This window comes from Myotis myotis, unplaced genomic scaffold, assembly GCF_014108235.1.
Source record: "Myotis myotis isolate mMyoMyo1 unplaced genomic scaffold, mMyoMyo1.p scaffold_m19_p_6, whole genome shotgun sequence".
Classification (NCBI taxonomy): Eukaryota; Metazoa; Chordata; class Mammalia; order Chiroptera; family Vespertilionidae; genus Myotis; species Myotis myotis.
In genome coordinates, this window is record NW_023416368.1 from 401,520 (window position 1) to 427,741 (window position 26,222).

The following is a 26,222-nucleotide window of genomic DNA, read 5'->3' on the forward strand; positions in this document are numbered from 1 at the left end:
GGAGGGGAGGTGGGCAGTACAGGGGTCCTGCAGGCCACCCGCTGCCCCACAGTCCAGCCTCCGTGGTCGGGGTGGGTCCTCAGGCGGGTGGGTGGCAGGGGAGGAAGGGTGGTCAGTGGGCCGGGGTGGGGAGGGAGGGACAGCAGCATGATGGGGTCAGAGGTCAGACAGGTTGGCCCACGATGAGGTTTTGGAGAAGCAGGTCCTGGTGGTGACGGCTCAGGGCCCCACGGAGCCCAGACGGCCCCCGGGACGGAGCCTGGGCTGTCCTCGGGCTGGTGGCGGCTTCCTCGGTCCGCAGCCCACGGCCAGGCCAGGTGAGTCCAGTCCTCGGCCCGGGACCAGCCCTCAGGGCTTGTGTTTGAAGTGAGCTTCCACTGGAAAAGGGGCAGGCGCTGGGCTTGGGCACGGCCATGCTGGTGGCCCGCTGCCCCCCGCCAGCCCTGCCCGGCCCTCACCTGCGTACTCCTGGGGCAGCATGGGCCTGTCCACCACCTTCCGGAAGGCCTCCACCCACGCCCGCCGCTCCGGCTCGGACTCGCAGGCCAGCAGGAACCTGCGCTCCGGCGTGACGATGGTGATGCCGTGGGGCCAGTGGTGGCCCTGGGCGGACGGTGGGAGCCCGTCCAGCACCGTGTAGCCGCTCTCCCTGCTGCCGATGAAGACTTCCCCCCGGGCGAAGGCGTCCTGCGGGTGGGGACAGGCTGACCGGCAGCCCCTCAGGCCGCCACCCGCGGGCGTGGGGCCACGAGGGCAGTTTTCGGGGCACCTCCCTGTCCAAACCCAGCTTCACGCAGGGCTGGTGGGGCCACGGCCGGGACCCCCAGCCTTCCCTCCCCCGCAGCAGAGCTGCCCCGCGTGGGTGCCCGGTCTCGGGTGCGGGAGCAGGAGGCACGTCCCCCTGCCTGCCCGGCCGCGGCCCTGCCCTACCAGGGGGTCCTTGAAGTACATGAGCCTCCGGTCGTCCATGGTGAACCAGCGCCTCCGGAAGCCTTCCGTCTGCTGTGGGTCAGAGCCGGCGGCCGGCGGTTGGCCTGATGCGGCCCTTCCCCCAGTGACCACAGCTCCGCAGCGGGCGGGGGCAGGGCCGTGGGTCCATCACCCAGCAGCTCAGCCCCCTCGTGCTCCTGTGGGCACCTGCCCAGGGCCTGGCACCTGCCGCTCCTCCCGCTGTGCCCCTCCCTCCACTGCCCCCAGCCTGCACCTCCCGCCCGCCGGTGCCTCGCCCTCCCTGTGGGCCCAGGTGGGGCCTGACCTGAGGTCCGCTCCCCCTGGTCCTGGGTCAGTGGGGCCCCTGCTCTTACAAAACGTTTTGGGGGCCTGGACCATCCACACCAGATGACCCGCTAGCAATGCACAGGCAGGTCGAGGCCTGGCCGGAGTGTGGCTGCCCTTCCACTTCCACCCCCAACCCCCATGACGGAGGCCGATCATGGAGCGAGGAGGCCTGGGAGCCGATGGGACGCACCTTGGGGCCGGTTTTCTCCATGTAGCCCTCCTTCAGGTAGTTCCTGGTCAGCTTCGGCACCAGCTGGGGGGGAAAGGCCTTGCTGTCCCGGCTGTCTCCCCGCCAGCCCCACCCTGCAGCTGGGGCAGAGCCTCAGAATAAAGGAGGGCTGCTGTGGTCACTTCAGGGGGCCACAGAGGTCAGGGGGCCACCAGTGGGGAGGGGGTCACAGGTATCGGGGTGGGGCCTCTGGGGGCCCACGTGGGCCTTGGTCAGCCCCCAGCCCACCAGCCCAGGGCAACGGCGGCAGCCGCCACTCACGTCAGCGTCACTGGCCCCCGGGAAGGCCACCTGCAGGTAGTGGAAGCGGGCAGCCCGGAGCGCGTTGAACCAGTCGGCCATCTCCTGGGGGCAGAGCGGGTGTGGGCTACAGCCTCCTACGGCGACCCCACCCGCACAGGGGCCTCGCCAGAGTCCTGCCCTCCGCCCGGCCGGCTGGCCCAGTGGACGAACATCACCCCATGAGCCAGGAGGTCGGGGTTCGATTCCCGCTCAGGGCACAGGCCCGGGTTGTGGGCTTGATCCCCAGGGTGGGGTGTGGAGGCAGCTGATCCATGATTCTCTCTCATGGATGTTTCTCTCCCTTCCTCTCTGAAATCAATAGAGAAATATTTTTTAAATGTTAAAAAAAAAAAAAAAAAAGCCCTGCCGGCCTCCTGCGGGCCCTTCCTGGAAGCGTTGAGAATGGGGGGCTGGAGGGTCCCCGGAAGTTCACATCAGCCATGACCCCCACCCTGCCCACTGCACCTCCCATCAGGACAGGCTCCAGCAGGGCCACCGCTTCCTTCCACTCGCCCTGTCACCTTCTCAGAGATGCGTGTTGTCCGCCACAGGCCCTTTGCACGTGCCCTTCCCCCTCTCTCACCGCTGTCCTTGCCTCTCGGTCACTCTCCCCCTGTTGTCCGCTCTCACTCCCTGGCTGGCATTTTAGTCCCTTGGCTCCGACTGATGTCTGTCTCCTGCCAGACCCCAGGAGGGAAGGAGGTGGAGGAGGAGGGGGAGGGGGAGGGGAGGAGGAGGGGGAGAAGATGGAGGAGGGGGAGGAAGGGGAGGGGGAGGAGAGCCGAGAGGCAGCCCAGCCTGTCACAGCCCCAGGAGCTGAGAAGGGGGAGACGGGTCTGGGGTGTGGGAGGGGATCTGAGCCAAAGACCTGCTGGCTGTCCCCCCCGCCACGGGTGCTGGAGGCTGACTGCAGAGGGTGGAGGAGAGTGTGGAGGGGAGTGTGCATGGGGACACCTGTCCAGACGCTGAAGGTGAGTGTGCACCCCACCCGGAGCCCCGTCCTGCCAAGGGCCCCGTCCTGCCAAGGGCCCCGTGCTGGTTCCGGGCCCTGTGCTGGTTCCGGGCGCCGGCAGGAGGCGTTTCCTCCGGGGCTGACCAGCTCCCAGTGTCAGGCAACCTCCCGCGAACAAGACAGACAGACAGGCGGACAGGCCCGAGCGCGGGTGTTAGAGGGCAGCCGCTCTGACCCGGTCACCAACGGAGAACAAGAACAGAAGCAGGCCTGGAAGGCAGCTGGAGGCATCTCCCGGAAAGCAGAGGGGCAGGACGAGGGGGGCGTGGAGGGGCTGCGGGCCGGCGTCTGAGTCGCAGGAGAGTCGGAGAGAAGAGAACTGAGAGGGCGAAGGAGGAGCCTGCCTGCCGCCCGGCTCCTGGCCCGGCCTCTGGCCTGAGGACGGGCGGCTCCCAGCAGCGGGCTGACCCGTCTGGTCCAAGGGTCGGTGCTGCCGCGCCTTCCAGCCCGAGTCCAGGTCCGGCCACGGAATCGGAGGAGCTCGGGCTCCACAGGGGCCGGGTCCTCGGGGCCTCGCTCTTCCCGGAGCTGCTGATGGGTGTCCCCAGCGGAGGCGGAAACGGTCCGCCCAGGAGTGAGTCGGCTGCAGGACAGACGCCCGCTGCCGGGCCGGCTCGCTCCACGGCCTCAGATAATCAGTGGAGAGAGAGTGTGAGTGTGAGTGTGAGTGTGTGTGTGTGTGGGGGGGGGGGGCGGGTATAAGCGCACAGGCAGCCGCGTGGGGAAGACGGCGTCAGCTCCAGGGACAATAAGACTCGCGGGAAGGAAAGGAAACGAGTGTGCCCTCTGGCTCAGGTCACAGCACACACGTGGTCACGGCCAGGGAAACGCGGAGAACAGGTGTGGGCAACCTCGCAGTGTGTGTGAATGTGAGTGTTAGTGTGAGTGTGTGTGTCAGTGAGTGTGCGTGAGTCAGCATGTGTGTGTGTCTGTGTGTCAGAGTGTGTGTGTGTGTGAGAGTGTCAGTGTTTGTCAGTGTGTGTGTGTCAGTGTGTGTGAGGGTTAGTGTGTGTGTGTCAGTGTCAGAGTGTGTGTGAGGGTTAGTGTGTGTGTGTCAGTATGTGTCTGTGTGTATGTCAGTGTGTGTGTCAGAGTGTGTGTATCAGTGTGTGTGTGTGTCAGTGTGTCAGTGTGTGTGTGAGGGTTAGTGTGTGCGTGTCAGTGTGTGTCAGAGTGTGTGTCTGTGTGTCAGTGTGTGTCAGTGTGTGTGTGTCTGTGTATCTCTGTGTGTGTCAGTGTGTCAGTGTGTATCAGTGTGTCAGTGTGTCAGTGTGTGTCAGTGTGTGTGTGTGTGTGAGGGTTAGTGTGTGTGTCAGTATGTCAGAGTGTGTGTCAATGTGTGTGTGTGTCAGTGTGTGTGTCAGTGTTTGAGTGTGTGTGTGTCAGTGTGTGTGAGGGTGTGTGTGTGTCAGTGTGTGTGTGAGGGTTAGTGTCAATGTGTGTGTCAGAGTGTGTGTGTGTCTGTGTCAGTGTGTGTGTGAGGGTTAGTGTGTGTCAGTGTGTGTGTCAGTGTGTGTGTCAGTGTGTGTCAGAGTGTGTGTGAGGGTTAGTGTGTGTCTGTGTGTGTGAGGGTTAGTGTGTGTGTCAGTGTGTGTCAGTATGTGAGGGTTAGTGTGTCTGTGTGTCAGTGTGTGTGTGTCAGTGTGTGTCAGTGTGTGAGGGTTAGTGTGTGTGTGTGTGTGTGTGAGGGTTAGTGTGTGTGTCAGTGTGTGTGAGGGTTAGTGTGTGTGTCAGTGTGTGTCAGTGTGTGTGTGTGTGTGAGGGTTAGTGTGTGTGTGTCAGTGTGAGTGTGTCAGTGTGTGTGTGTGTCAGTGTGTGTGAGGGTTAGTGTGTGTGTCAGTGTGTCAGTGTGTGTGTGTGTCTGTGTGTGAGGGTTAGTGTGTGTCTGTGTGTGTGACAGTGTGTGTGTGAGGGTTAGTGTGTGTGTGTCAGTGTCAGAGTGTGTGTGTCTGTGTGTATCAGTGTGTGTGTGTCAGTGTGTCAGTGTGTGTGTGTGTGAGGGTTCGTGTGTGTGTGTCAGTGTGTGTCAGAGTGTGTGTGTCTGTGTGTCAGTGTGTGTCAGTGTGTGTGTGTCTGTGTGTATGTCTGTGTGTGTCAGTGTGTGTGTCAGAGTGTGTGTATCAGTGTGTCAGTGTGTCAGTGTGTGTGTGTGAGGGTTAGTGTGTGTGTCAGTGTGTGAGGGTTAGTGTGTGTGTGTGTCACTGTGAGTGTGTCAGAGTGTGTGTGTATGTGTGTCTGTGTGTGTGAGGGTTAGTGTGTGTCTGTGTGTGAGTGTGTGTGTGAGTGTGTGTGTGTCAGTGTGTGAGGGTTAGTGTGTGTGTGTCAGTGAGTGTGTCAGTGTGTGTGAGGGTTAGTGTGTGTGTCAGTGTGAGTGTGTCTGTGTGTGTGAGGGTTAGTGTGTGTGTCAGTGTGTGTGTGTGTGTGAGGGTTAGTGTGTGTCAGTGTGTGTGTGTCAGAGTGTGTGTGAGGGTTAGTGTGTGTGTCAGTGTGTCAGTGTGTGTCTGTGTGTGAGGGTTAGTGTGTGTGTCAGTGTGTGTGTGTGTGAGGGTTAGTGTGTGTGTGTGTCACTGTGAGTGTGTCAGAGTGTGTGTGTATGTGTGTCTGTGTGTGTGAGGGTTAGTGTGTGTCTGTGTGTGTGTGTGTGTGTGTGTGTGTGTCAGTGTGTGAGGGTTAGTGTGTGTGTGTCAGTGAGTGTGTCAGTGTGTGAGGGTTAGTGTGTGTGTCAGTGTGAGTGTGTCTGTGTGTGTGAGGGTTAGTGTGTGTGTCAGTGTGTGTGTGGTGTGAGGGTTAGTGGTGTGTCAGTGTGTGTGTGTCAGAGTGTGTGAGGGTTAGTGTGTGTGTGTCAGTGTGTCAGTGTGTGTCTGTGTGTGAGGGTTAGTGTGTGTGTCAGTGTGTGTGTGTGTGTGAGGGTTAGTGTGTGTGTCAGTGTGTGTGTGTGAGGGTTTGTGTGTCAGTGTATGTGAGGATTAGTGTGTGTGTGTGTCAGTGTGTGTGTGTGTGTGTGTGAGTGTGTGTGTGTGAGGGTTAGTGTGTGTCAGTGTGTGTGTGTCAGAGTGTGTGTGAGGGTTAGTGTGTGTGTGAGGGTTAGTGTGTCAGTGTGTGTCTGTGTGTGTGAGGGTTAGTTGTGTGTTGTCAGTGGTGTGTTTGTGTCTGTGTCATGTGTGTGTGTGTCAGGTGTCAGTGTGTGTCTGTGTGTGTGAGGGTTAGTGTGTGTGTGTCAGTGTGTGTCAGAGTGTGTGAGTGTGTGTGTCTGTGTGTGTGTGTGTGAGGGTTAGTGTGTGTCAGTGTGTGTGTGTGTGAGGGTTAGTGTGTGTGTGTCAGTGTGTGTCAGAGTGTGTGTGAGTGTGTGTGTGTGTGAGGGTTAGTGTGTGTGTGTCAGTGTGTGTCAGAGTGTGTGTGAGTGTGTGTGTGTGTGTGTGTGTCAGTGTGTGTGTGTGTGAGGGTTAGTGTGTGTGTGTCAGTGTGTGTCAGAGTGTGTGTCAGTGTGTGTGTGAGGGTTAGTGTGTGTCAGAGTGTGTGTGTGTGTGTGAGGGTTAGTGTGTGTCAGTGTGTGTGTGTGTGTGAGGGTGTGTGTGTGTGTCAGTGTGTGTCAGAGTGTGAGTGTGTGTGTGTGTGAGGGTTAGTGTGTCAGTGTGTGTCAGAGTGTGTGTGAGTGTGTCTGTGTGAGGGTTAGTGTGTGTCAGTGTGTGTGAGTGTGTGAGGGTTAGTGTGTGTCAGTGTGTGTGTGTGAGGGTTAGTGTGTCTGTGTGTGTGTGTGAGTGTGAGGGTTAGTGTGTGTGTCAGTGTGTGTGTGTGTGAGGGTTAGTGTGTGTCAGTGTGTCTGTGTGTGTGTGAGGGTTAGTGTGTGTGTGTCTGTGAGTGTGTCAGTGTGTGTGAGTGTGTGTCTGTGTGTGTGAGGGTTAGTGTGTGTGTGTCAGTGTGTCAGAGTGTGTGAGTGTGTGTGTCTGTGTGTGAGGGTTAGTGTGTCAGTGTGAGTGTGTGTCAGTGTGTGTGTGTGTGAGGGTTAGTGTGTGTGTGTGAGGGTTAGTGTGTCAGTGTGTGTGAGTGTGTCAGAGTGTGTGTGTGTGTGTGAGGGTTAGTGTGTGTGTCAGTGTGTGTGTGTGTGTGAGGGTTAGTGTGTGTCTGTGTGTCTCTGTGTGTGTGTGTGAGGGTTAGTGTGTGTGTGTCTGTGAGTGTGTCAGTGTGTGTGAGTGTGTGTCTGTGTGTGTGAGGGTTAGTGTGTGTGTGTGTCAGTGTGTCAGAGTGTGTGTGTGTGTGAGGGTTAGTGTGTCAGTGTGTTGTGAGTGGTGTGTGTCAGTGTGTGTGTGTGTGAGGTTAGTGTGTGTGTGTGTGGTGTGGAGGGTTAGTGTGTGTGTGGTCAAGTGTGTGAGTGTTGTGAGTGGTTAGTGGGAGTGTGTCAGTGGTGTGGTGTGTGTCAGTGTGTGTGTGTGTGTGTGTGTGTCAGTGTGTGTGGTGTGTGAGGGTTAGTGTGTGTGTGAGGGTTAGTGTGTGTCAGTGTGGTGTGCGTGTGAGGGTTAGTGTTGCCCCAGTGTGTGTGTGTTGTAGTGTGTGTCAGTGTGGTGTGTGTGTGAGGGTGAGTGTGTCAGTGTCAGTGTGTGTGAGTGTGTCAGAGTGTTAGGTTGTGTGCGGGTTAGTTTGGTGTGTCATGGGTGATGTGTGTGTGTGTGAGGGTGTGTGGTGTGAGTGAGTGTGTCAGTGTGTGTGAGTGTGTGTGTCTGTGTGTGAGGGTTAGTGTGTGTGGTCAGTGGTGTGTCTGTGGTGTGTGTTGTGAGGGTAGTGTGTGTGTCTGTGAGTGTGTCAGTGGTGGTGTGAGTGTGTGTCTGTGTGTGTGTGTGAGGGTTAGTGTGTGTGTGTGTCAGGTTAGAGTGGAGTGTGTTGAGTGTCAGTGGGTGTGTGTGTGAGGTAGTGTGTGTGTGTGTGAGGGTTAGTGTTGTTGGTGTCAGTGTGAGTGTGTCAGTGTGTGTGGTCAGTGTGTGTGTGTGTGTGAAGGTTTAGTGTGTGTGGTCAGTGTGAGTGGCAGAGTGGTTGTGTGAGTGTGGTGTGGGTGTGAGGGTTAGTGTGTCAGTGTGTGTCTGTTGTGTGGTGTGGGGTTAGTGTGGTCAGTGTGTGTGAGTGTGTGAGGGTAGAGTGTGTGTCAGTGGTGTGGGTGGGAGGGTTAGTGTGTCTGTGTGTGTGTGGTGTGAGGTTAAGTGTGTGTGTCAGTGTGGTGTGGGGGGTGAAGGGTTAGTGTGTGTCCAGTGTGTGTCTTGTGTGTGTGTGAGGTTAGTGGTGTGTGTCTGTGAGTGTGTCAGGGTGTAGTGTGCGTGTGGGTAGTGTGAGTGCGTCAGTGTGTGTGTGGGTGTGAGGGTTGAGTGCAGTGTGTGGTTCGTGTGCGGTGTGTAGCGTGTGTGTGCTGTGTGAGGGTTAGTGGTGTGTGTTGTGAGGTTAGTGTGGTGTGTGTTAGTGTGAGTGGTGTCAGTAGGGAGTGTGTGTGCGGGTTCCGATGGTGTGGTCCCGTGTGTGTGCGTGTGGTGCTGGTTTTCGTAGAGGTGTGTCAGTGTGTGGGTAAGAGGGCTGGAGGGGTCGTGTGTCTGTGTGTGTGTTGGTGGTGTGCGGGTTTCGTGTGAGCAAGAGAGGATGTGTCCGGTGTGGTGTGTAGGGTGTGAAGGCAAATAAAGGTAAATTGAATCTGAGTTGTATTTAGAGTTGTCCGGGTGATGGTGTCTGTAGGTGTGATATAGTAGACAGAGATTAGGTCGGGTTCCGATGTAGAGGAGATGTGTCGTTCTGTGCGTGTGGTCCGTGTGTGATGCTGTGTGGTTTCCCCCCCCCCCCCGGTGTGTGGTGGACGGGTTCGTGTGTGTTGTGAGTTCCGTGTGGCAGTAGACTAGTATGGAAGTGAGGGAGTGGAGACTGTTAGAAGCTCTATGTGTGGAGAGTGGATGAGGTCTGGAGGGATGAATGTTGATAGTTGCGGGGTGCGTGCGTGTGTCCGTGTGTGTGTTAGAAGAGAGGGGTGTGGGTGGTATCAGTAGATGTGGTGTCAGTGAGTGGTGATTGTGTGTGAGGTGTGTAGTTGTGGGGTTAGGGTGTAAGAGCGGGACTAGTTGTTGGGTTTAGTGGTGTGTCAGTGTGGGTGTGAGGTGGTGGGTTTGGGGTGTCCAGTGTTGGAGGGACGGGTTCGTGTGGTCTGTGTGGGTGTTATGTGCGCACGGTATGGTTGTCTGGGGGGGTGTGTGTGCGGGTGAGTGGGGTGGTGTGTGGGGATGGCGGTGTGTGTCTGTGAGGGTGAGGGATAGAGGTGAATGTGAGTGGGTGCCAAGGGGTGTGGCGAGAGTGTGGTGTTCCGGTGTGTGTGAGGGTTAGTGTGTCCGGGTGTGTGAGGAGTGAGGGGGCCGAGTGTGTAGGGTGATGAGGGTGAGGGTGAGTGCGGTGTGGTGATTGGGTGTAGTGTGCAAGTCAGTGTGTGTGTGTGTGTGAGGGTTAGTGTGGTGTTAGGGTGGTGCGGGGTTGAGAGGGTGTGTGTGTACAATGGGTGTAGTGTGTATGTGTGTCAGGGTGGGTGTGTGTAGTGTGGGTGTGATGGGTGTAGTGTGAGTGGCTAGCGTGTGTAGGTGTGTCGAGTGTGTCAGAGTGTGTGTGTGTCTCGTGTGTGTGAGGGTTAGTGTTGTGGGTGTCGTGAGTGTAGTGTCAAGAGGTGTGTGTGAGGTGTGTGTGTCTGTGTGTGAGGGTTAGTGTGTCAGTGTGTGTGTGTGTGTGTGTGTGTGTGTGTGTGTGTGTGTGTGTGTGTGTGTGTGTGAGGGTTAGTGTGCGTCAGTTGTGGTGTGTGTGTGAGGGTTAGTGTGTGTGTGAGTGTGAGTGTGTGTCAGAGTGGTGGGTGTGTGTGTGAGGTTAGTGTGTGTGTCAGTGTGTGTCTGTCGTGTGTGTGTGTGTGAGGGTTAGTGTGTGTGTCAGGGTGTGTGTGTGAGTGTGTGAGGGTTAGTGTGTGTGTGTCAGTGTGTCAGAGTGTGTGTGTGTGTGTGAGGGTTACTGTGTGTCAGTGTGTGTGTGTGAGGGTTAGTGTGTGTCAGTGTGTGTGTGTGTGTGTGTGTGTGTGTGTGTAGTGTGTGGTGTGTGAGTTAGTGTGTGAAGAGTGTGTGTGTGAGTGTGTGTGTGTCTGTGTGTGTGAGGGTTAGTGTGTGTGTGTGTCAGTGTGAGTGTCAGAGTGTGTGAGTGTGTGTGTGTGAGGGTTAGTGTGTCAGTGTGTGTGGTGTGTGTCAGTGTGTGTGTGTGTGAGGGTTAGTGTGTGTGTGAGGGTTAGTGTGTGTCAGTGTGTGTGTGTGTGTGTGAGGGTTAGTGTGTGTGTTAGTGTGAGTGTGTCAGAGTGTGTGTGTGTGTGTGTGAGGGTTAGTGTGTGTGTCAGGGTTAGTGTGTGTCAGTGTGTGTCTGTGTGTGTGTGTGTGAGGGTTAGTGTGTGTGTCTGTGAGTGTGTCAGTGTGTGTGAGTGTGTGTCTGTGTGTGTGAGGGTTAGTGTGTGTGTGTGTGTGAGTGTGAGTGTCAGAGTGTGTGAGTGTGTGTGTCTGTGTGTGAGGGTTAGTGTGTCAGTGTGTGTGAGTGTGTGTGTCAGTGTGTGTGTGTGTGAGGGTTGTGGGGTGTGTGTGGGGTTAGTGTGTGTCAGTGTGTGTGTGTGTGTGAGGGTTTGTGTGTGTGTTAGTGTGAGTGTGTCGAGTGTGGTGTGTGTGTGTGCGGGTTCGTGTGTGGTGTCAGGGTTGTGTGTGTGTGAGGGTTAGTGTGTGTGTCAGGGTGTGTGTGTGAGTGTGTGAGGGTTTGTGTGTGTGTGTCAGTGTGTCAGAGTGTGTGTGTGTGTGTGTGTGAGGGTGTGTGTGTGTGTCAGTGTGTGTGTGAGGGTTAGTGTGTCAGTGTGTGTGTCAGTGTGTGAGGGTTAGTGTGTGTCAGTGTGTGTGAGTGTGTGAGGGTGTCAGTGTGTGTGTGTGGTGAGGGTTAGTGTGTGTGTGTGTGAGGGTTAGTGTGTGTCAGTGTGAGTGGAGGGTTAGTGTGTGTGTGTGTGAGGGTTAGTGTGTGTCAGTGTGTGTGTGTGTGTGAGGTGAGGTGTGTTGTGAGGTTAGTGTGTGTGTCAGGGGTGTGTGTGGTGTGTGATGTGTGTGAGGGTTAGTGTGTGTGTCAGTGTGTCAGAGTGTGTGTGTGTGTGTGTGTGTGTCAGTGTGTGTCTGTGTGTGAGTGTGTGTGTGAGGGTTAGTGTGTGTCAGTGTGTGTGTGAGGGTTAGTGTGTCAGTGTGTGTGAGTGTGTGAGGGTTAGTGTGTCAGTGTGTGTGAGTGTGTGTGTGTCAGTGTGTGTGTGTGTGTGTGTGTGTGTGTGAGGGTTAGTGTGTGTCAGTGTGTGTGTGTGAGGGTTAGTGTGTGTGTGTGTGAGGGTTAGTGTGTGTGTCAGTGTGAGTGTCTGTGTGTGAGTGTGTGTGTGTGAGGGTGTGTGTCAGTGTGAGTGTCTGTGTGTGAGTGTGTGTGTGAGGGTTAGTGTGTGTCAGTGTGTGTGTGTGAGGGTTAGTGTGTGTCAGTGTGTGTGAGTGAGGGTTAGTGTGTGTCAGTGTGTGTGAGGGTTAGTGTGTGTGAGTGTGTGTGTGTGAGTGTGAGGGTTAGTGTGTGTGTCTGTGTGTGTGTGTGTGAGGGTTAGTGTGTGTGTCAGTGTGAGTGTCTGTGTGTGTGTCTGTGTGTGTGAGGGTTAGTGTGTCAGTGTGAGTGTCTGTGTGTGAGTGTGTGTGTGTGAGGGTGTGTGTCAGTGTGAGTGTCTGTGTGTGAGTGTGTGTGTGTGAGGGTTAGTGTGTGTCAGTGTGTGTGTGTGAGGGTTAGTGTGTGTCAGTGTGTGTGAGTGAGGGTTAGTGTGTGTCAGTGTGTGTGTGAGGGTTAGTGTGTGTGTGAGTGTATGAGTGTGTGAGTGTGAGGGTTAGTGTGTGTGTCAGTGTGTGTGTCTGTGTGTGTGTGAGGGTTAGTGTGTGTGCCAGTGTGAGTGTCTGTGTGTGAGTGTGTGTGTGTGTGTGAGGGTGTGTGTCAGTGTGTGTGTGTCAGTGTGAGTGTGTGTGTGTGAGGGTTAGTGTGTATCAGTGTGTGTGTGTCAGGGTGTGTGTGTCAGTGTGTGTGTGTGAGGGTTAGTGTGTGTGTGAGTGTGTGTGTGTGAGTGTGAGGCGGCGACGGGGCAGCTGGGGGACGTCCTCCATGGGAGGTCATGGCACAGCCGCGCAGACAGGTCAATGAGAACCCCCGAGACGAGGACTCTGGGAGGAGGCGGAGCAGGAGCCGGGGACCCCGTCCCCCCACCCGCACACCCACTGCGGGGCCCGCTGCCCGGCCTGGGAGCTGAGGCTGCAGGGGGGACAGTGAACTCCAAACGCTGACCTGCCCGGAGCGACCAGCACACGCTGGGCTGGCAGGAGCCGGCGGGCAAGGCCCCTCCTCAGACGCGGCCTGTGCTCTGTCGCTGGGGCTCTGGTCACGGTGTCCACCTCCCCTCCAGCCAAAGGGACGTCCAAGGATTTAAAGGGCCAGTGCCCTCTTTTTGCCCCTTCATTTTAAAAAATATATTATTTTATTGATTTCAGAGAGGAAGGAAGAGGGAGAGAGAGAAACATCAATGATGGGAGAGAACCATGGACCGGCTGCCTCCTGCAGGCCCCCCACTGGGGACGGAGCCCACAACCCGGGCCTGTGCCCTGACCGGGAATCGAACGCTGACCTCCTGGGTCCTAGTGGGTGCTCAATCACTGAGCCACGCCCACTGGGCTCGCCCCTTCTTTCTTTGCTTTTCCCTTTGGGGAGCCAGACATTAAAGACCGGGACACTCAGAGGCTGCGTGTTCAGGGGAATTAGAAAGTGACCACGTGACCAGAAAAGGCTCAGAAAAGACCCGGGAAGACGTTAATTTACAGCTCAGGTTGTCTCAGCACAGAACAGCCCAACAACACACACACTCACACTCACACTCACACACTCTCACACACACTCGCACACGCACACACATACACACACTCACACACACACACACTCACACTCACACATACACACACACACTCACGCACACGCACACACTCACACTCTCACACATACACACACACACACACATACACACTCTCACACACAGACACACACACACACACAGGAGGACCCGCCCAGCCCGCGCCCACCTTCCCGTCCTCGTGGTAGATGAAGATGTTGCGGGTGCTGTTGTCCTTCAGGTAGGTGACCTGCAGGCCGTGCGGGTGTCCGATCTTGGCCGGCTGGAAGGTGGCGTTCAGGTGCTCAATCTTCATGATGGCCTTGGGCTCCTTGGCCTGCAAAGCAGGGCCAGGCTTAACGCCAGGCAGGCAGGGGGTCTCCACACTCAAGGGCGTGGGCAGGGTGGGCGCGCGGGTGCCCCCTGGGCCTGGGCTCCTGGCCTGGAGTCCAGTGCGGCTCCTGGCAGAGAGGACACGGGCGCGCCACAGTGGGCGGACCCTCTGCCTGCAGCACGTGGCTCCCTCGCCCTGTGCCCGGCCGGCCCCGTGGTCACTGCATCTCAGGGGATGTTCTGAGCTGGAACCAGTCTACGGGTGGGTCTGCCAGCTGCAGGGCCTTGGGGTCCCTGCACCCCTCCCCACATGTTGCCTGGGGGACCCAGGGTCAACCCAGCATGTGTGGTCCTGTCCCTCTGAGGCCTGGAAATGCCACCAGGGAGGTGCCCGCATCCCTGTTCCCAGCACCCCAGGCCTGGCTCGCAGTGACAGACCCAGCGTTGGACGGGGTGCCGGGGGGCATGTCCCTCAGGAAGAGGAAGTCCCCTAGAGCCATGTGCGGGCAGCTGAGGACATGGACACAGCGCTGCTGCCCCACCCGCTCACATCATGTCTGTTGAAATACTTCAGGGCCCCCTCACGCTCCGTCAGCACAAACTTCCGGCTGAGAAACTGCCCGTTGTCCCGGCCGCGCTTCCAGAGGAAACCCTCTCGGTATCCTGGGGGGAGAGGGACGGGGTCAGAGAGTCCAGTGGCCGGGGCCGGAGCCTCCATGTGGCCGCAGCGAGACGGCCCCCGGGAGTGCTTGCTGACTGGCCACGTGAGCACTCGGCCCAGGGAACCGTCCACCGGCCTTCGGGGCAAGTGCTCGGGGTGCAGCCTCTCCCACAGGCCGGAGTAGGGCCCCCGGACACGGCACCCACTCACCCCGACCCCGAGCATCGCCCCGGACAAGGCCCCACCCAGCACCCGACGCCGCTCATCTCCTCAATCCCCAGAGGAGGCGCCTCCTGTTCTTGTCCCCATTGGACAGAGGAGGACACAGGCTCAGCGACAGTCCTGGCCGAGGCCGCCTCGATCCCTGGCAGAAGGGGAACCGTGGTCAGAGGCCTGGAGCCCTCGCCCACCTGCCCTGCCCGCCAGGCCCAGCAGGTGGCAGCAGAGCCCAGGACAGCCGGGCAGCCAGGGTGGCCCACCGTGACCCCACCTCCCGTCAGCCGTGCTAAGGCCTCCCCCATCCAGAGACCAACAGCCAGGCTTCCCAGCCGGTGCTTCCCGCCCCTGCACCGCCAGGAGCCTCACTCAGGTGCCCGACAGCAGCTGCCTGGGCACTGACTCGGCCCCACAGCAACAGCTCCCGGCCCTCAGCCTGCGCCCCGGGGTGGGGCGTGGGGCGTCGCAGCATCCAGCCCCGTGGGCTCAGGCCCAGCAGCCTGCAGCCACGGTGCAGAGTGTGGTGCCCAGAGACACAGCCCAGCCCGAGGGGCCTGGGGCTTGGCCCCACAGCTTGATTGTGCCCCCCAAGAGAGACCTGCCCCCCGAGAGGGACCGGGCCCCCCGAGAGGGACTGGGTCCCCCGAGAGGGGCTCACCAGGCTCACCCAGTGGGCCAGGCCCCACGTGCCTTCACTCAACCAGGAACTGCCAGGAGGGTCCCTGGCCGTGAGCTGCAGCAGGGGGGCCAGGTGGCAGGGCTCTGGCCCAGAGCTCTGTTATGGGGGCGCTGGGCTGTGTCCTCATTTTGTGCACAGGGAATCCAGGGCCCGAAGATATTTCCTGACACAGAGCAGCCAGCAGAGAACTGCTCCCTGGGGGGGAGGCGGCTAATGGGGAGGCTGGGTCTGGCCAGCCTGGGCTCCCCAGGGTCACCCTCACCCCCTAGTGATCCCGGCAGCACCCAGCACAGGGCACACAGAGGAGACCCCGTGCTCTCGATGGGCTGGCCGGCCTCTGGAGCGCCCTCTGCCTGCACCTGCCTGTGGACGCCCCCCCCAGGTGTCTGGCACCTGGCAGAGCTGGGGTCGGGGCCAGATTAGCCCAAGATCACCCCCTCCCCACCCAGATGCCCCAAACCCTGAGACCCACAGGAGAACAGCAACCCCGACACCCATGTGGAACATGCTGCCAGGACGGGGGGCTCAGGGCCGAGTCCAGTGGGGAGCTGCCCAGATCCCGGGGGGGGGGGGGGTAGATGCCCAGATCTCGGGGGGCAGATGCCTGGATCTCAGGGGGTAGAGTCAGTGCGCCTGTCTCCCAGCTGAACCTCACAAACGACTCGACCCCCCACCAGCCGCCAGGGGGATGCTGTGGGCCCACTGTGTGCCCGCACTGACGTCACTTACGGCTTCCAACAATAACCCCAGACTGGGCCCCACGGCCCCACTACACGGACAGGGAAACCGAGGCACAGGCAGGCTCTGTCACCGTCAGGAAGCCCCTGGCTCCACTGCGCCCCCAGGTCCCTGTGACATTCAGGACAGAGGTGGGGGGGGAAGCCGGACCTCCCACTCTAACAGCCAGTGGCTCATGCCCAGGAGCAGCGGAGGGTGGAACAGCGGGGGGCCCAGCCTCCGCGGGAAGCGCTGTGTCTGTGGGTGACGGGGGCATTGTCTGCGGGTGAAAGCGGGGCATTGTCTGCGCCCCTGAGGCTCCGGCTGGAGGCGGGCGGGGGGGGGGAGGGGCCAGAAGCAGCCGGTCCCAGGGTCGCCCAAGCTGACAGGGGCCTCTGGGAATCTGGGCAGGGACCGCCCACATGGCCTTGGTGAGGTGCGATGGGGAGTGCCAGGCTGGCACCTGCCCTAATGGGCCCACCTGGAGCCAGTCCCCTGGCCACACCCTCGCTCCCTGACAGTAGGTCCTGCCTGGCCTGTGAGAGCCCGTGCAGTGACGAGGGAGGTAGGGAGGCTGCATGCTCCCCCCAGGGCTGCCATTGCCGCCGCCGTGGCCTGCCATCAAAGCCCAGCCAACAGAACTCCTGTCCTGGGCACAAAGGGGCCCTTGCCCACCTGCCACCAGCACAGGCCCTGCACCCCGGTTCCCATGTGTTTCACGCTCAGGATGCACTTGAAGGATGCTGGCTAGTGGCTGTCCAGTGTCCCTCAGGCTGTTTCTGTTTCTGTGCATGTTGTCAGCGTAGGACGGTGACTCCGTGGTGGAGACTCCGTGGTGCTGACTCCGTGGTGGAGACTCTGTGGTGGTGACTCCATGGTGGAGACTCTGTGGTGCTGACTCCGTGGTGGAGACTCTGTGGTGGTGACTCCGTGGTGGAGACTCTGTGGTGCTGACTCCATGGTGGAGACTCCATGGTGGAGACTCCGTGGTGCTGACTCCGTGGTGCTGACTCCGTGGTGGAGACTCCGTGGTGCTGACTCCGTGGTGGAGACTCCGTGGTGGTGACTCTGTGGTGGAGACTCCGTGGTGGAGACTCCGTGGTGGTGACTCCGTGGTGGAGACTCCGTGGTGGTGACTCCGTGGTGCTGACTCCGTGGTGGAGACACTGTGGTGGAGACTCCATGGTGGAAACTCCGTGGTGGTGAGGCTGTGGTGACGTGTGAGTTAGAGCTGGTCACCCAGGAAGGGGGTCTGCTGGGAGTCAGTACCTTTCCCTTTGTCCTCAGCAGCGGGACCACACCCTCGGAGGCCAGTGTCACGCAGGTCTTGTCCATGTGAGGCTCCTGGCTCCACGCAGCCTCCACATCTGCATTTCTCCGCGCTTGTTAGCTGGTTTCTGATGTGAGAATGCGTCCCCCACCCCCTGGTTCACCCATCTGTCTGTGTGGACCACGGACGTTTATGTCGTTATTCATCTCGTCGTCGGTCAGACTGTCCACTGCGGCCACCAGGAGCCTCTCCGGCCGTAGGACTGCCCCTGCGATGCCCGGGGCGAGCGAGGCTCCTGAGACGAGGACGCGGCAGCCTGTGAGCCAGGCGCTTCCCCTTCTCCCCCGGGGACTCCGCCTTCCGCGTGAGCGCCTCCGTGCGAAAGTGTGCAGATCTGGTGGCAAGTCCAGAGGCATGGCAGGAAGTGCCCCCGGGAGTCCCAGCTCCTCACAGGGCGGGGGGAACCCTCACAGACCAGACCCAGGGCTGGGCTGGGGTCTGGGGCCATCACCCCCCTGTAGGGGGCTCATCTCTCGGCCTGCCCTCCAGGCCTGCACAGGGGCAGTGGTGAGGCAGGAGGAGAAGGGGAGGAAGGCTGGGGGGCGGGGCTGGAGGCGCTGGGGGTTGCCCACTTCATCCAGCTGAGTGCTGGGCAGGATTCGGGTCTGAGGCCCTGGCCGGCCAGGCAGTCCAGGCTGTGGGGGACCGGACACCCCTGATGCTGCTGTCATCCTGGCCGGGAGACCGGACACCCCTGATGCTGCTGTCATCCTGGCCAGAGACTCGAGCTGCGGGAGGCATTGGGGTGACAGGAGGAGAGGGGAGGCCTCTGTCATGAGCAGGTGAGTTTAGAGACTGTTTGGGTGGGACCCATGCACAGAGCCACGGCTGGGGGTCCTCTGTCTGTCTCTCTCTCTCTCTCTCTCTCTCTCTCTCTCTCTCACACACACACACACACACACACACACACACACACACGCTGCTTCTGGAACCCAGCCCCGCCCCCTTCCTCCCCTGAGGACAACTCCGGGTCTGAGGGCACACATCACGTCCTGGCGAAGGTCACACGCCCACCCAACCCATCGAGCCAGAGACCAGACCTCCTCCCATGTCTGTGACCGTCACACAGCCCCTCGGCACACAGAGCCCGCACGACCGGTGCCGTCGGGACCTGCGGGGCTGCAGGTGCCAGGAGGGCTGGTCCAACCCAGGGAGGCAGAACCAGAGGTGGACGTGCGGAGCCTGAGCCTGACAACACGGACTGAGCCCTGGACCCAGCGAGCCTGCAGGCAGCCCGGCTGTCAGCCGACTGTCAGCCACACCTTTCCTCTCGTCCTTACACCTGAGTTGGATTTCTGTCACTTACAACCAAAGCTTCCGAAATTGAAAATAGACACAGAAATTCAGGGCCATGTTGTGTCAGCCGCACCTGCACCACCACCACCCGCCCCCCCGCTGGAAATGAGGTCGCCCCCATATCGTTATCAATTGCTGAGACACTGACACCGGAGACAGGGACTCGGGGTGCGTTGGCCTGGGGTTCCAGAGCAAGCAGGCGGGTGCAGGCCAGGGCGGAGCGTGGGAGGGTCCCGGGGGCTAAACAGGCACAGCAGGCCATGGGCACCCCCCCCCCCCTGGCCAGCCCCATGTCAGGGATGTTAGCAGAGGAGGAAGTGGCTGTGTGGGTGATGGTGACTGAGTCAGGGCTACACACACGGTGGCCAGGTGTCGAGGCAGAGGACTGTAGGAGGGGGCGCCGGAGGAGGGGGGACCAGAGGAGGGAGTGAGGGGGATCAGAGGGGGAGGGGGGCCGGAGGAGGGGGGACGGGAGGAGAGAGTGAGGGGGATCAGAGGAGGAGGGGGGGTCAGAGGGGGAGGGGGGATCAGCGGGGGAGGGGGGACCGGAGTGGCTGCCTACAGGAGCGCTGGCACAGAGAGCCACTCGCTGCCTCGGACCGCAGACTGGAAGTGGGAACCAGTCCCGGCCTGAGCCTGGTGCAGCCGTGGGCGTGAGACGGCGTGTGGAGGGACCGCCCCTCACACCCCCATTCCAGGCCGCACACACCACGGACGTGACAGCCTCGGCACGGCCACCTCCACAAGGTCCCCCTCGGCCCCCACCCGGCCCTGCAGTGCCTCCCACACCAGCCAAGAGGCCCGCAGCCCTGGGGTCGCACAGGCAGCCCTGCGGTCCCCACGCCTCCGGGCCTGGCTGCGAGTGGAGGGACTCGAGCAGCAGGTGGCCCAGCTCACAGCCGGGAGGCCCTGCGCCTGACCGCGTTCAGACCCGCGAGCCGCCCGTCCAGTCCCGGTCCCGGGTCCCGGCGGCCCGCAGCCGGAGGGCGGAGGCGGACACAGCGCTCACCTGCCGAGTAGGGCTCCTGCTTCTCGGGGTCCGTGAACTCCTGCCGCTCGTACTTGGCCCGGATCCACTGCTCGCGCAGGAGGCTGCGGGCAGACACAGGGGCCTGAGCCGGCCGCGTGGACCGGGCTCCCGGAGGACCGCGGCCAGAGAGGCGGGAGCGTGTCCAGGCCCCAAACGCAGGCCAGGCCCAGCTTCGGTGCTAAAACTCTTGCTGATCAGATGCGTTGCCACTAACGCTTCCCCTTCCAAACCCCGGGACTAACGCTCCCCGTCGGGTCACCACTCCTGGTCTCGGTATAGTCACCAGGGGTGCAGCCTCCGCCGCAACCAGTTCCAGAACGTTCCCTCCCCCATAGAAACCGGGGCCCATTCGCAGTCACCCCTGGACCCGCACCGCGAACCCCGACCGACCGCGCAGGCGGCGGTTTTGGGACGTGTCCCCTCTGAGCACCTGTGTTCAGGCAGCGCAGGGCGCGCGGTGCGGGGCAGGGGCGCGGGGCACGGCTTTCCCTTTAATAGGCGCCCCTGGTTGTGCGGGAGGCAGGACTCCTGCAGGGACTTGGAGAAGGGATAGGCCCCGCCCATCCAGGGTCAGGCCCCGCCCCATCCAGGGTGAGGCCCCGCCCACAGCAAGATAACCACACTGAGGCGCCGCCCACACCGAGGCCCTGCCCACAGGGAGGCCCCGCCCCACCCACGGGAGGGCCCACCCATGGGAGGCCCCGCCCACCACGAGATACCCACACTGCAGCCCCGCCCACAGGGAGGCTCCGCCCACCATGAGATACCCACACTGCAGCCCCGCCCACAGGGAGGCCCCGCCCACGGGAGGCCCCGCCCCCGCGGGTCCGTGGCTCCGGGCGGGGAAGGGCCCTCTGGCTGAGGCAGCTCAGAGGACTCGGGCCCCTTGGAGTCCAGACAGGTCTCCTGCACCCGGAGCAGGGGCTGCCCCTGGAGCTGGAGGGCGGGGGTGGGGCAGGGGGTGGGGCTGGGGGCGCGGGGGGGGGGGCACCTGCCACAGGCCCATGCGGACACGGTCCGGCTCATTTCCTGGGCTCCCGCGCGCTGGTTCTGGGGTCTGACCGCCATCCCGAGCGCCTTTCTGCACCCCCTCCTGCTGCAGGACACCCTGCCCGGAGGGGGCCAGGCTTGCCTCCTGGGGAGGTGACCCGGGACGTTGGCCCGCGGCTGCCTCGGCCTCCTCCTCACGTGCTGCTGGGGCTGCATTGCGTCCCCCCCGCCCTAACCTAACCCCAGGCCCTCAGAGGGGCCCCTTTGGGACAGGCTGGTGCAGGTAGTAAATTAAGATGCGGGTGGGGCGGCCCGATCGAGGGGACATCTGGATGCAGACGGTGCTGGCCACTCGCCCAGGAGAGAGGCCCTGGGAGGCCCGCAGGCCTGCTGGGAGCCCAGCGTCCAGCACTGAGGGAGGCGCCCGTCACAGGCTGGTCTCTGGGCTCTCAGCCGCCCCACCCCCACCCCAGGAGGTGGGCCCTGCAGACAGGGCTCTAGACTTCCGGGGTGAGAGGGGCGCCCACAGGCCCTCCTCCGCCTGCCCAGCCCTCTCACAGGAAGCGGTGTGGGGGGCGGGGGAGGGGGGCGGGCTGTTGCCGCCAGTGAGATGGAGAGGAGGGTATGGCTGTCAGTATCGAGACCCGAAAACCGAGCACCAGTGGGACAGGAAGATCCTGGGTCCCGCCGCCCTGGGTCACTGGCCAGCACCCCCCACGCCCCCCAAAGGACCCTCAGAGCCGCCTGCTTCTTCCCGATTCCAGCTCACAGGGCTCCAACCCTCGGCCAGAGGGAGCGGAGGGCCACTGTCCGGAGAACTCACGCTGGGCCACGCACTCACCCTCGCGCTCACATCACCCCATTCGTCCCCGCGGCACCTGGTGGCTCACAGCTGGGAGGGGCTCGGCCTGCGGGAGGCGGGTGCAGGCCTGTCCCACAGGGAGCCCTGGGCTACTGTCTGCCCTTCAGACACAAGGGATCAGACCACCGCCCGCCCTCCCACGGCCTGTACAGGGTACACGGGCATTAACACCTACCCTCCCTGCCCTCCCACAGCCTGGACACGGCTCCACCTACCCCTCCCGCCCTCCCACAGCCTGTACAGGGTACACGGGCATTAACACCTACCCTGCCTGCCCTCCCACAGCCTGGACACGGCTCCACCTACCCCTCCCGCCCTCCCACGGCCTGTACAGGGTACACGGGCATTAACACCTACCCTGCCTGCCCTCCCACAGCCTGGACACGGCTCCACCTACCCCTCCCGCCCTCCCACGGCCTGTACAGGGTACACGGGCATTAACACCTACCCTGCCTGCCCTCCCACAGCCTGGACACGGCTCCACCTACCCCTCCCGCCCTCCCACGGCCTGTACAGGGTACACGGGCATTAACACCTACCCTGCCTGCCCTCCCACAGCCTGGATACGGCTCCACCTACCCCTCCCGCCCTCCCACGGCCTGTACAGGGTACACGGGCATTAACACCTACCCTGCCTGCCCTCCCACAGCCTGGACACGGCTCCACCTACCCCTCCCGCCCTCCCACGGCCTGTACAGGGTACACGGGCATTAACACCTACCCTGCCTGCCCTCCCACAGCCTGGACACGGCTCCACCTACCCCTCCCGCCCTCCCACAGCCTGTACAGGGTACACGGGCATTAACACCTACCCTGCCTGCCCTCCCACAGCCTGGACACGGCTCCACCTACCCCTCCCGCCCTCCCACAGCCTGTACAGGGTACACGGGCATTAACACCCATCAGCACAGCACACCGGGTGCCAGCATCCCAGCAAGGACACAGCCTGGGGTCAGTCTGTCCCTGTCCCAGGCTCAGAAGGGCGGGAGACACAGGACAGGAGGCAAATGACCCTCCACAGGGCACCTGCAGCCGGCGACCACGGCACAGCTCAGGACAGCTGCCTGGTGGCTGGTGCATCCAAGGCCACAGCTCGGGCCGGCTTCCCTGGGCCCAGAAGTGGCCGAGCTCGAGAACATGCCGTCAGCGCCTCTGGGGGTCTCATGGGCAATGCGAGGGCCAGAGCAGGCCACCTGTGTCGGGGCCTGCCTCCCGCCTCCACCGGACTGGTGCGCTGATGGCAACAGCGCCCACCCTCCTCTCCTCCTCTAACCAAAACGGAAGCAGCGCCGCCCCACACCCACAGGGGTGGTCAGTGTGCAGGGGGGCTGCCGGGAGAGGCGGGGATTCGCATCGCTGGCCTGGGAGGGGCAGGAGGGGGATTCGTGGGTGGAGATGACCCCCTTCCTGGTCCCAGCTCCTTGGCTGGGGCCCGGGTCACCCTGGGAAGCACTCAACCCCTCGGGACTTGGCTCCCTGGTCCAAGGAGGGGCTCATTCCCCTTCTCTCCGAGCCTGAGCAGTGTGGGCCCCGCAGGGAGGGGCAACCGTGGGGTGGGCCTGAGTGACCGGAGGGCCAGTCCCGCTGGGGAGCATAGAGGGACCTGGGCATGGGGGGGGGGGGGCACTGATTCAGAGATGAGAAGTGTGGGGAGGGGGGAGCCATGTGGGAGGGTCTCCCAGGGCCCCTCCCTGAGAACCTGGGGCCACAGGCCCTTGCACTCACCCGACTTCCAGAACCCACAGGGGTGCCCACCCTGTGCTGGGCGCTGGGAAGAGAGAATCTGAGGGGCCGCTCCCCCTTAAGGAGCCTCCAGCCCACAGGATCCCAGGAGGAAAGTTCTAAGTGTCCCCCCTGTGAGGGGCCAGAGGAGGGTGGGGCCTCAGGAGAAAGAGAAAGGGAGCCAGGCTTGAGGGTGCTGGGGGACAGGGCACTGGGGGACAGGGCACTGGGGGGACAGGGCACCAGGGGGACAGGGCACCGGGGGGCAGGGCACCAGGGGGAGCAGGGCACTTGGGGACAGGGAACCAGGGGGACAGGGAACGGGGGGGACAGGGAAGCAGGGGGACAGGGAACTGGGGGGACAGGACACCGGGGGACAGGGCACTGGGGGGACAGGGCACCAGGGGACAGGGCACAGGGGGGACAGGGCACCGGGGGGCAGGGCACTGGGGGGCAGGGAACCGGGGGACAGGGCACCGGGGGACAGGGCACCGGGGGACAGGGCACTGGGGGACAGGGAACCGGGGAGACAGGGAACCGGGGGGACAGGGAACCGGGGGACAGGGCACCGGGGGGACAGGGCACCGGGGGGCAGGGCACCGGGGCACAGGGAACCGGGGAGACAGGGAACCGGGGGGACAGGGAACCAGGGGACAGGGCACCGGGGGGACAGGGCACCAGGGGGCAGGGCACTGGGGGACAGGGCACTGGGGGACAGGACACCGAGGGACAGGGCACCGGGGGGACAGGGAACCGGGGGGACAGGGCACCGGGGGGCAGGGCACGGGGTCAGGGCACCAGGGGGAGCAGGGCACTTGGGGACATGGAACCGGGGGGACAGGGAACCTGGGGGACAGGGAACCGGGGGGACAGGGCACCGGGGGGACAGGCCACCGGGGGACAGGGCACCGGGGGGCAGGGAACAGGGGGACAGGGCACCGGGGGACAGGGAACCAGGGGGACAGGGAACCGGGGGAAGCAGGGCACTTGGAGACAGGGCACCAGGGGGACAGGGCACTGGGGGACAGGGAACCGGGGAGACAGGGAACTGGGGGGACAGGGAACCGGGGGGACAGGGCACCGGGGGGCAGGGCACTGGGGGACAGGGCACTGGGGGACAGGACACTGGGGGACAGGGCACCAGGGGGACAGGGAACCGGGGGGACAGGGAACCGGAGGAAGCAGGGCACTTGGGGACAGGGCACTGGGGGACAGGGAACCGGGGAGACAGGGAACTGGGGGGACAGGGAACCTGGGGGACAGGGCACCAGGTGACAGGGCACTGGGGAGCAGGGCACTGGGGGACAGGGCACTGGGGGGACAGGGCACTTGGGGACAGGGCACCGGGAGGCAGGGCACTGCGGGTGGGAGTGGGGACGAGCATCCAGCCGAGACAGGAGGGAGAAGCTCAGAGCTGGCAGGGCACCCAGGCAGAGCACAGCCTATGAGGCCCATGGAGGCACGTGGAGATGAGTGAGGGATGCAGGGTCCCCCGGCCACGGCCGCCCCTGGGCCAGGCGAGCCGCACACACGGCAGCTCACAGGCTCCAGAACCCAGGGGCTGAGCTACCAGCTGCAAACCGCCCTTCAGTGCCTGGGCCCCAGCCGCCTCTCCAAGAACCAAGCAAGGAGGCTGAGTGGGGCTGCCCTGGGCAGCCGAGGCCCAGCTTCCAGCTCTCTGGGTGCAGCTGTTCCCGCCCTCCCTCCCCTCCCGCCCCCCACCCCCCGCCCCGTGGTCCTCCACAGCTGTCCCCCCCCCCACTGTTTACCAGCGACGACAAAGCCCATCTGTTACTCACTGGCAGTCGGAGGGCGTGGGCCGGTAGTAGAAAGATGGCACTTGGGACTCGTATGTGGCCCTGGCAGCGTCGTTCCCGTGGGCGGCCATGAACTGGGAAAGAGAGGACGGGTCAGAGCACTGAGGGCCTGGCCAGTGCTGGGCTGGGACCTCCCAGCGCCTCCTCTCCCAGGGGGATCTGGGGTAAGGAGGACGAACCTGCCCTTTCCCCGCAGGTGGCAGGGGCCCTGGGAGGGTGCACAGAGGGGAGCCTCCTGGGAAGGGCTCAGACCCCACTGCCGGCTGCTCCCCCTTGAGGCGCCCACATCTGCCCCCCATGGCCTGGCTTGTTCAATCAGGGGACCCTATTTAGGGAGCAGCCAGCGTGTGCCAGACACAGGCAGGGCCCTGCGGACAGCCCCGCACGAGGCTGCCGACCTGCTGAGGCACACAGGCCACAGGGATGGGGAACATGGGAAGGAGGGCAGAGCAGGAGGTGGCAGGGAAAAGAGGGGACCACGCCGGTGACGGTGCCTGGACACAGGGGCCTCGAGGACAAGGGAGAAGAGGGCCCCCTGTGCTTCAGGCCCTCGGTGTCTGATCTCCAACAGAAAGCCCGGCCCCTGAAGTCATTGCACTTTGAGGACCATTGGATCCTGAACATGGGGGACCCAAAAAGACCAACTGGAAAACACCACCAACAAGACATTTCAGCAGAAAGCTGCCACCAAGGCAGAGTTCCAAAATGGTCACGGCCTGGCCGGTGTGGCTCTGTGGATAGAGCTCTGGCCTGCAGACTGAAGGGTCCCAGGTTCGATTCCTGGTCAGGGCTCATGCCCAGGTTGTGGGCTTGATCCCCAGCGGGAGGCATGCAGGAGGCAGCCCATCAATGATTCTCTCTCATCATGGATGTTTCTATCTCTCTCTCCCTCTCCCTTCCTCTCTGAAATCAATAAAACAATATTTTTAAAAAATAAATAAAAAATAATATCAGTTGCTGTTAGAAAAAAGATTTAAAAAATAATAAATAAATAAAATGGTCGCTGTTCTCCAGCAGGTGTAACAGAAGGAAAGTCCGCTGATGATTTTTGTGCCTAAGAATCAGCTTAAGGAGAACTGTGCATTCTCTATGCAGAAACACTGTCTCCTTGCCTGGCTGGTGTGGCTCATTGGTTAAGCGTTGGCCTGTGAACAAGAGGTCACAGTTCAATTTCGGGTCAGGGCACGTGCTTGGGTTGCAGGCTGGATCCCCATTAGGGGGCGTGCAGGAGGCAGCCCATCAATGATTCTCTCTCATCCATGTTTTATCTCTCTCTCCCTTCCTCACTGAAATCAATAAAAACACTGTTTTTTAAAAAATCAATGGAAAAATTATCCTCGAGTGAGAATTAACCAAAAATCATGGGAGGAGGGGCGGGAATAGATTAACCAAAGGACTTATATGCACATGTGCATAGCCCATGGACAGACAATAGTTCAGGAAAGGCCTGGGGAGGGAACCGGAGCCGGGTGGAGGGAATCAAAGGGGGGGGCGGTGAAAGCGGACATCTGTAATACTTTCAACAATCTATATATATAAAAGCCTAAGCAACCGAATGACCATTCAACCGGTAGCTGACACACACTGACCACCAGGGGGCAGGCGCTCAATGCACAGGCATGGAAACATGGAACAGACTGATGAATCTCAGAGGGGAGGGTGAGGGCATGAAGAGATTAACCCAGCCGTGGGCAAACTACGGCCCAAGGGCCAGATCCGGCCCGTTTGAAATGAATAAAACTATTGAAATAAAAGACCGTACCCTTTTATGTAATGATGTTTACTTTGAGTTTATATTAGTTCACAC

General features: G+C 61.5%; 1 protein-coding gene across 3 annotated transcripts in view; it reads right to left on the reverse strand.

Annotated features, from left to right (window-relative positions):
* The window catches only part of ADAP1 (ArfGAP with dual PH domains 1), a 43,682-nt gene continuing 17,460 nt past the window's right edge, over positions 1 to 26,222 (reverse strand). The window contains exons 3-11 of one of the 3 annotated variants that reach the window (XM_036315464.1): positions 24,398 to 24,489; positions 19,004 to 19,086; positions 13,646 to 13,758; positions 12,953 to 13,099; positions 1,769 to 1,852; positions 1,469 to 1,531; positions 931 to 999; positions 459 to 687; positions 1 to 377 (exon numbers count right to left, since the gene is read on the reverse strand). In XM_036315464.1, coding sequence (XP_036171357.1) covers positions 349 to 377; positions 459 to 687; positions 931 to 999; positions 1,469 to 1,531; positions 1,769 to 1,852; positions 12,953 to 13,099; positions 13,646 to 13,758; positions 19,004 to 19,086; positions 24,398 to 24,489 — 909 coding nt within the window. In that variant the 3' untranslated portion in view covers positions 1 to 348. Of the gene's footprint in view, positions 378 to 458; positions 688 to 930; positions 1,003 to 1,468; positions 1,532 to 1,768; positions 1,853 to 12,952; positions 13,100 to 13,645; positions 13,759 to 19,003; positions 19,087 to 24,397; positions 24,490 to 26,222 lie in introns of all 3 variants that reach the window. The other 2 variants (XM_036315463.1, XM_036315465.1) reach the window with 2 other exon arrangements.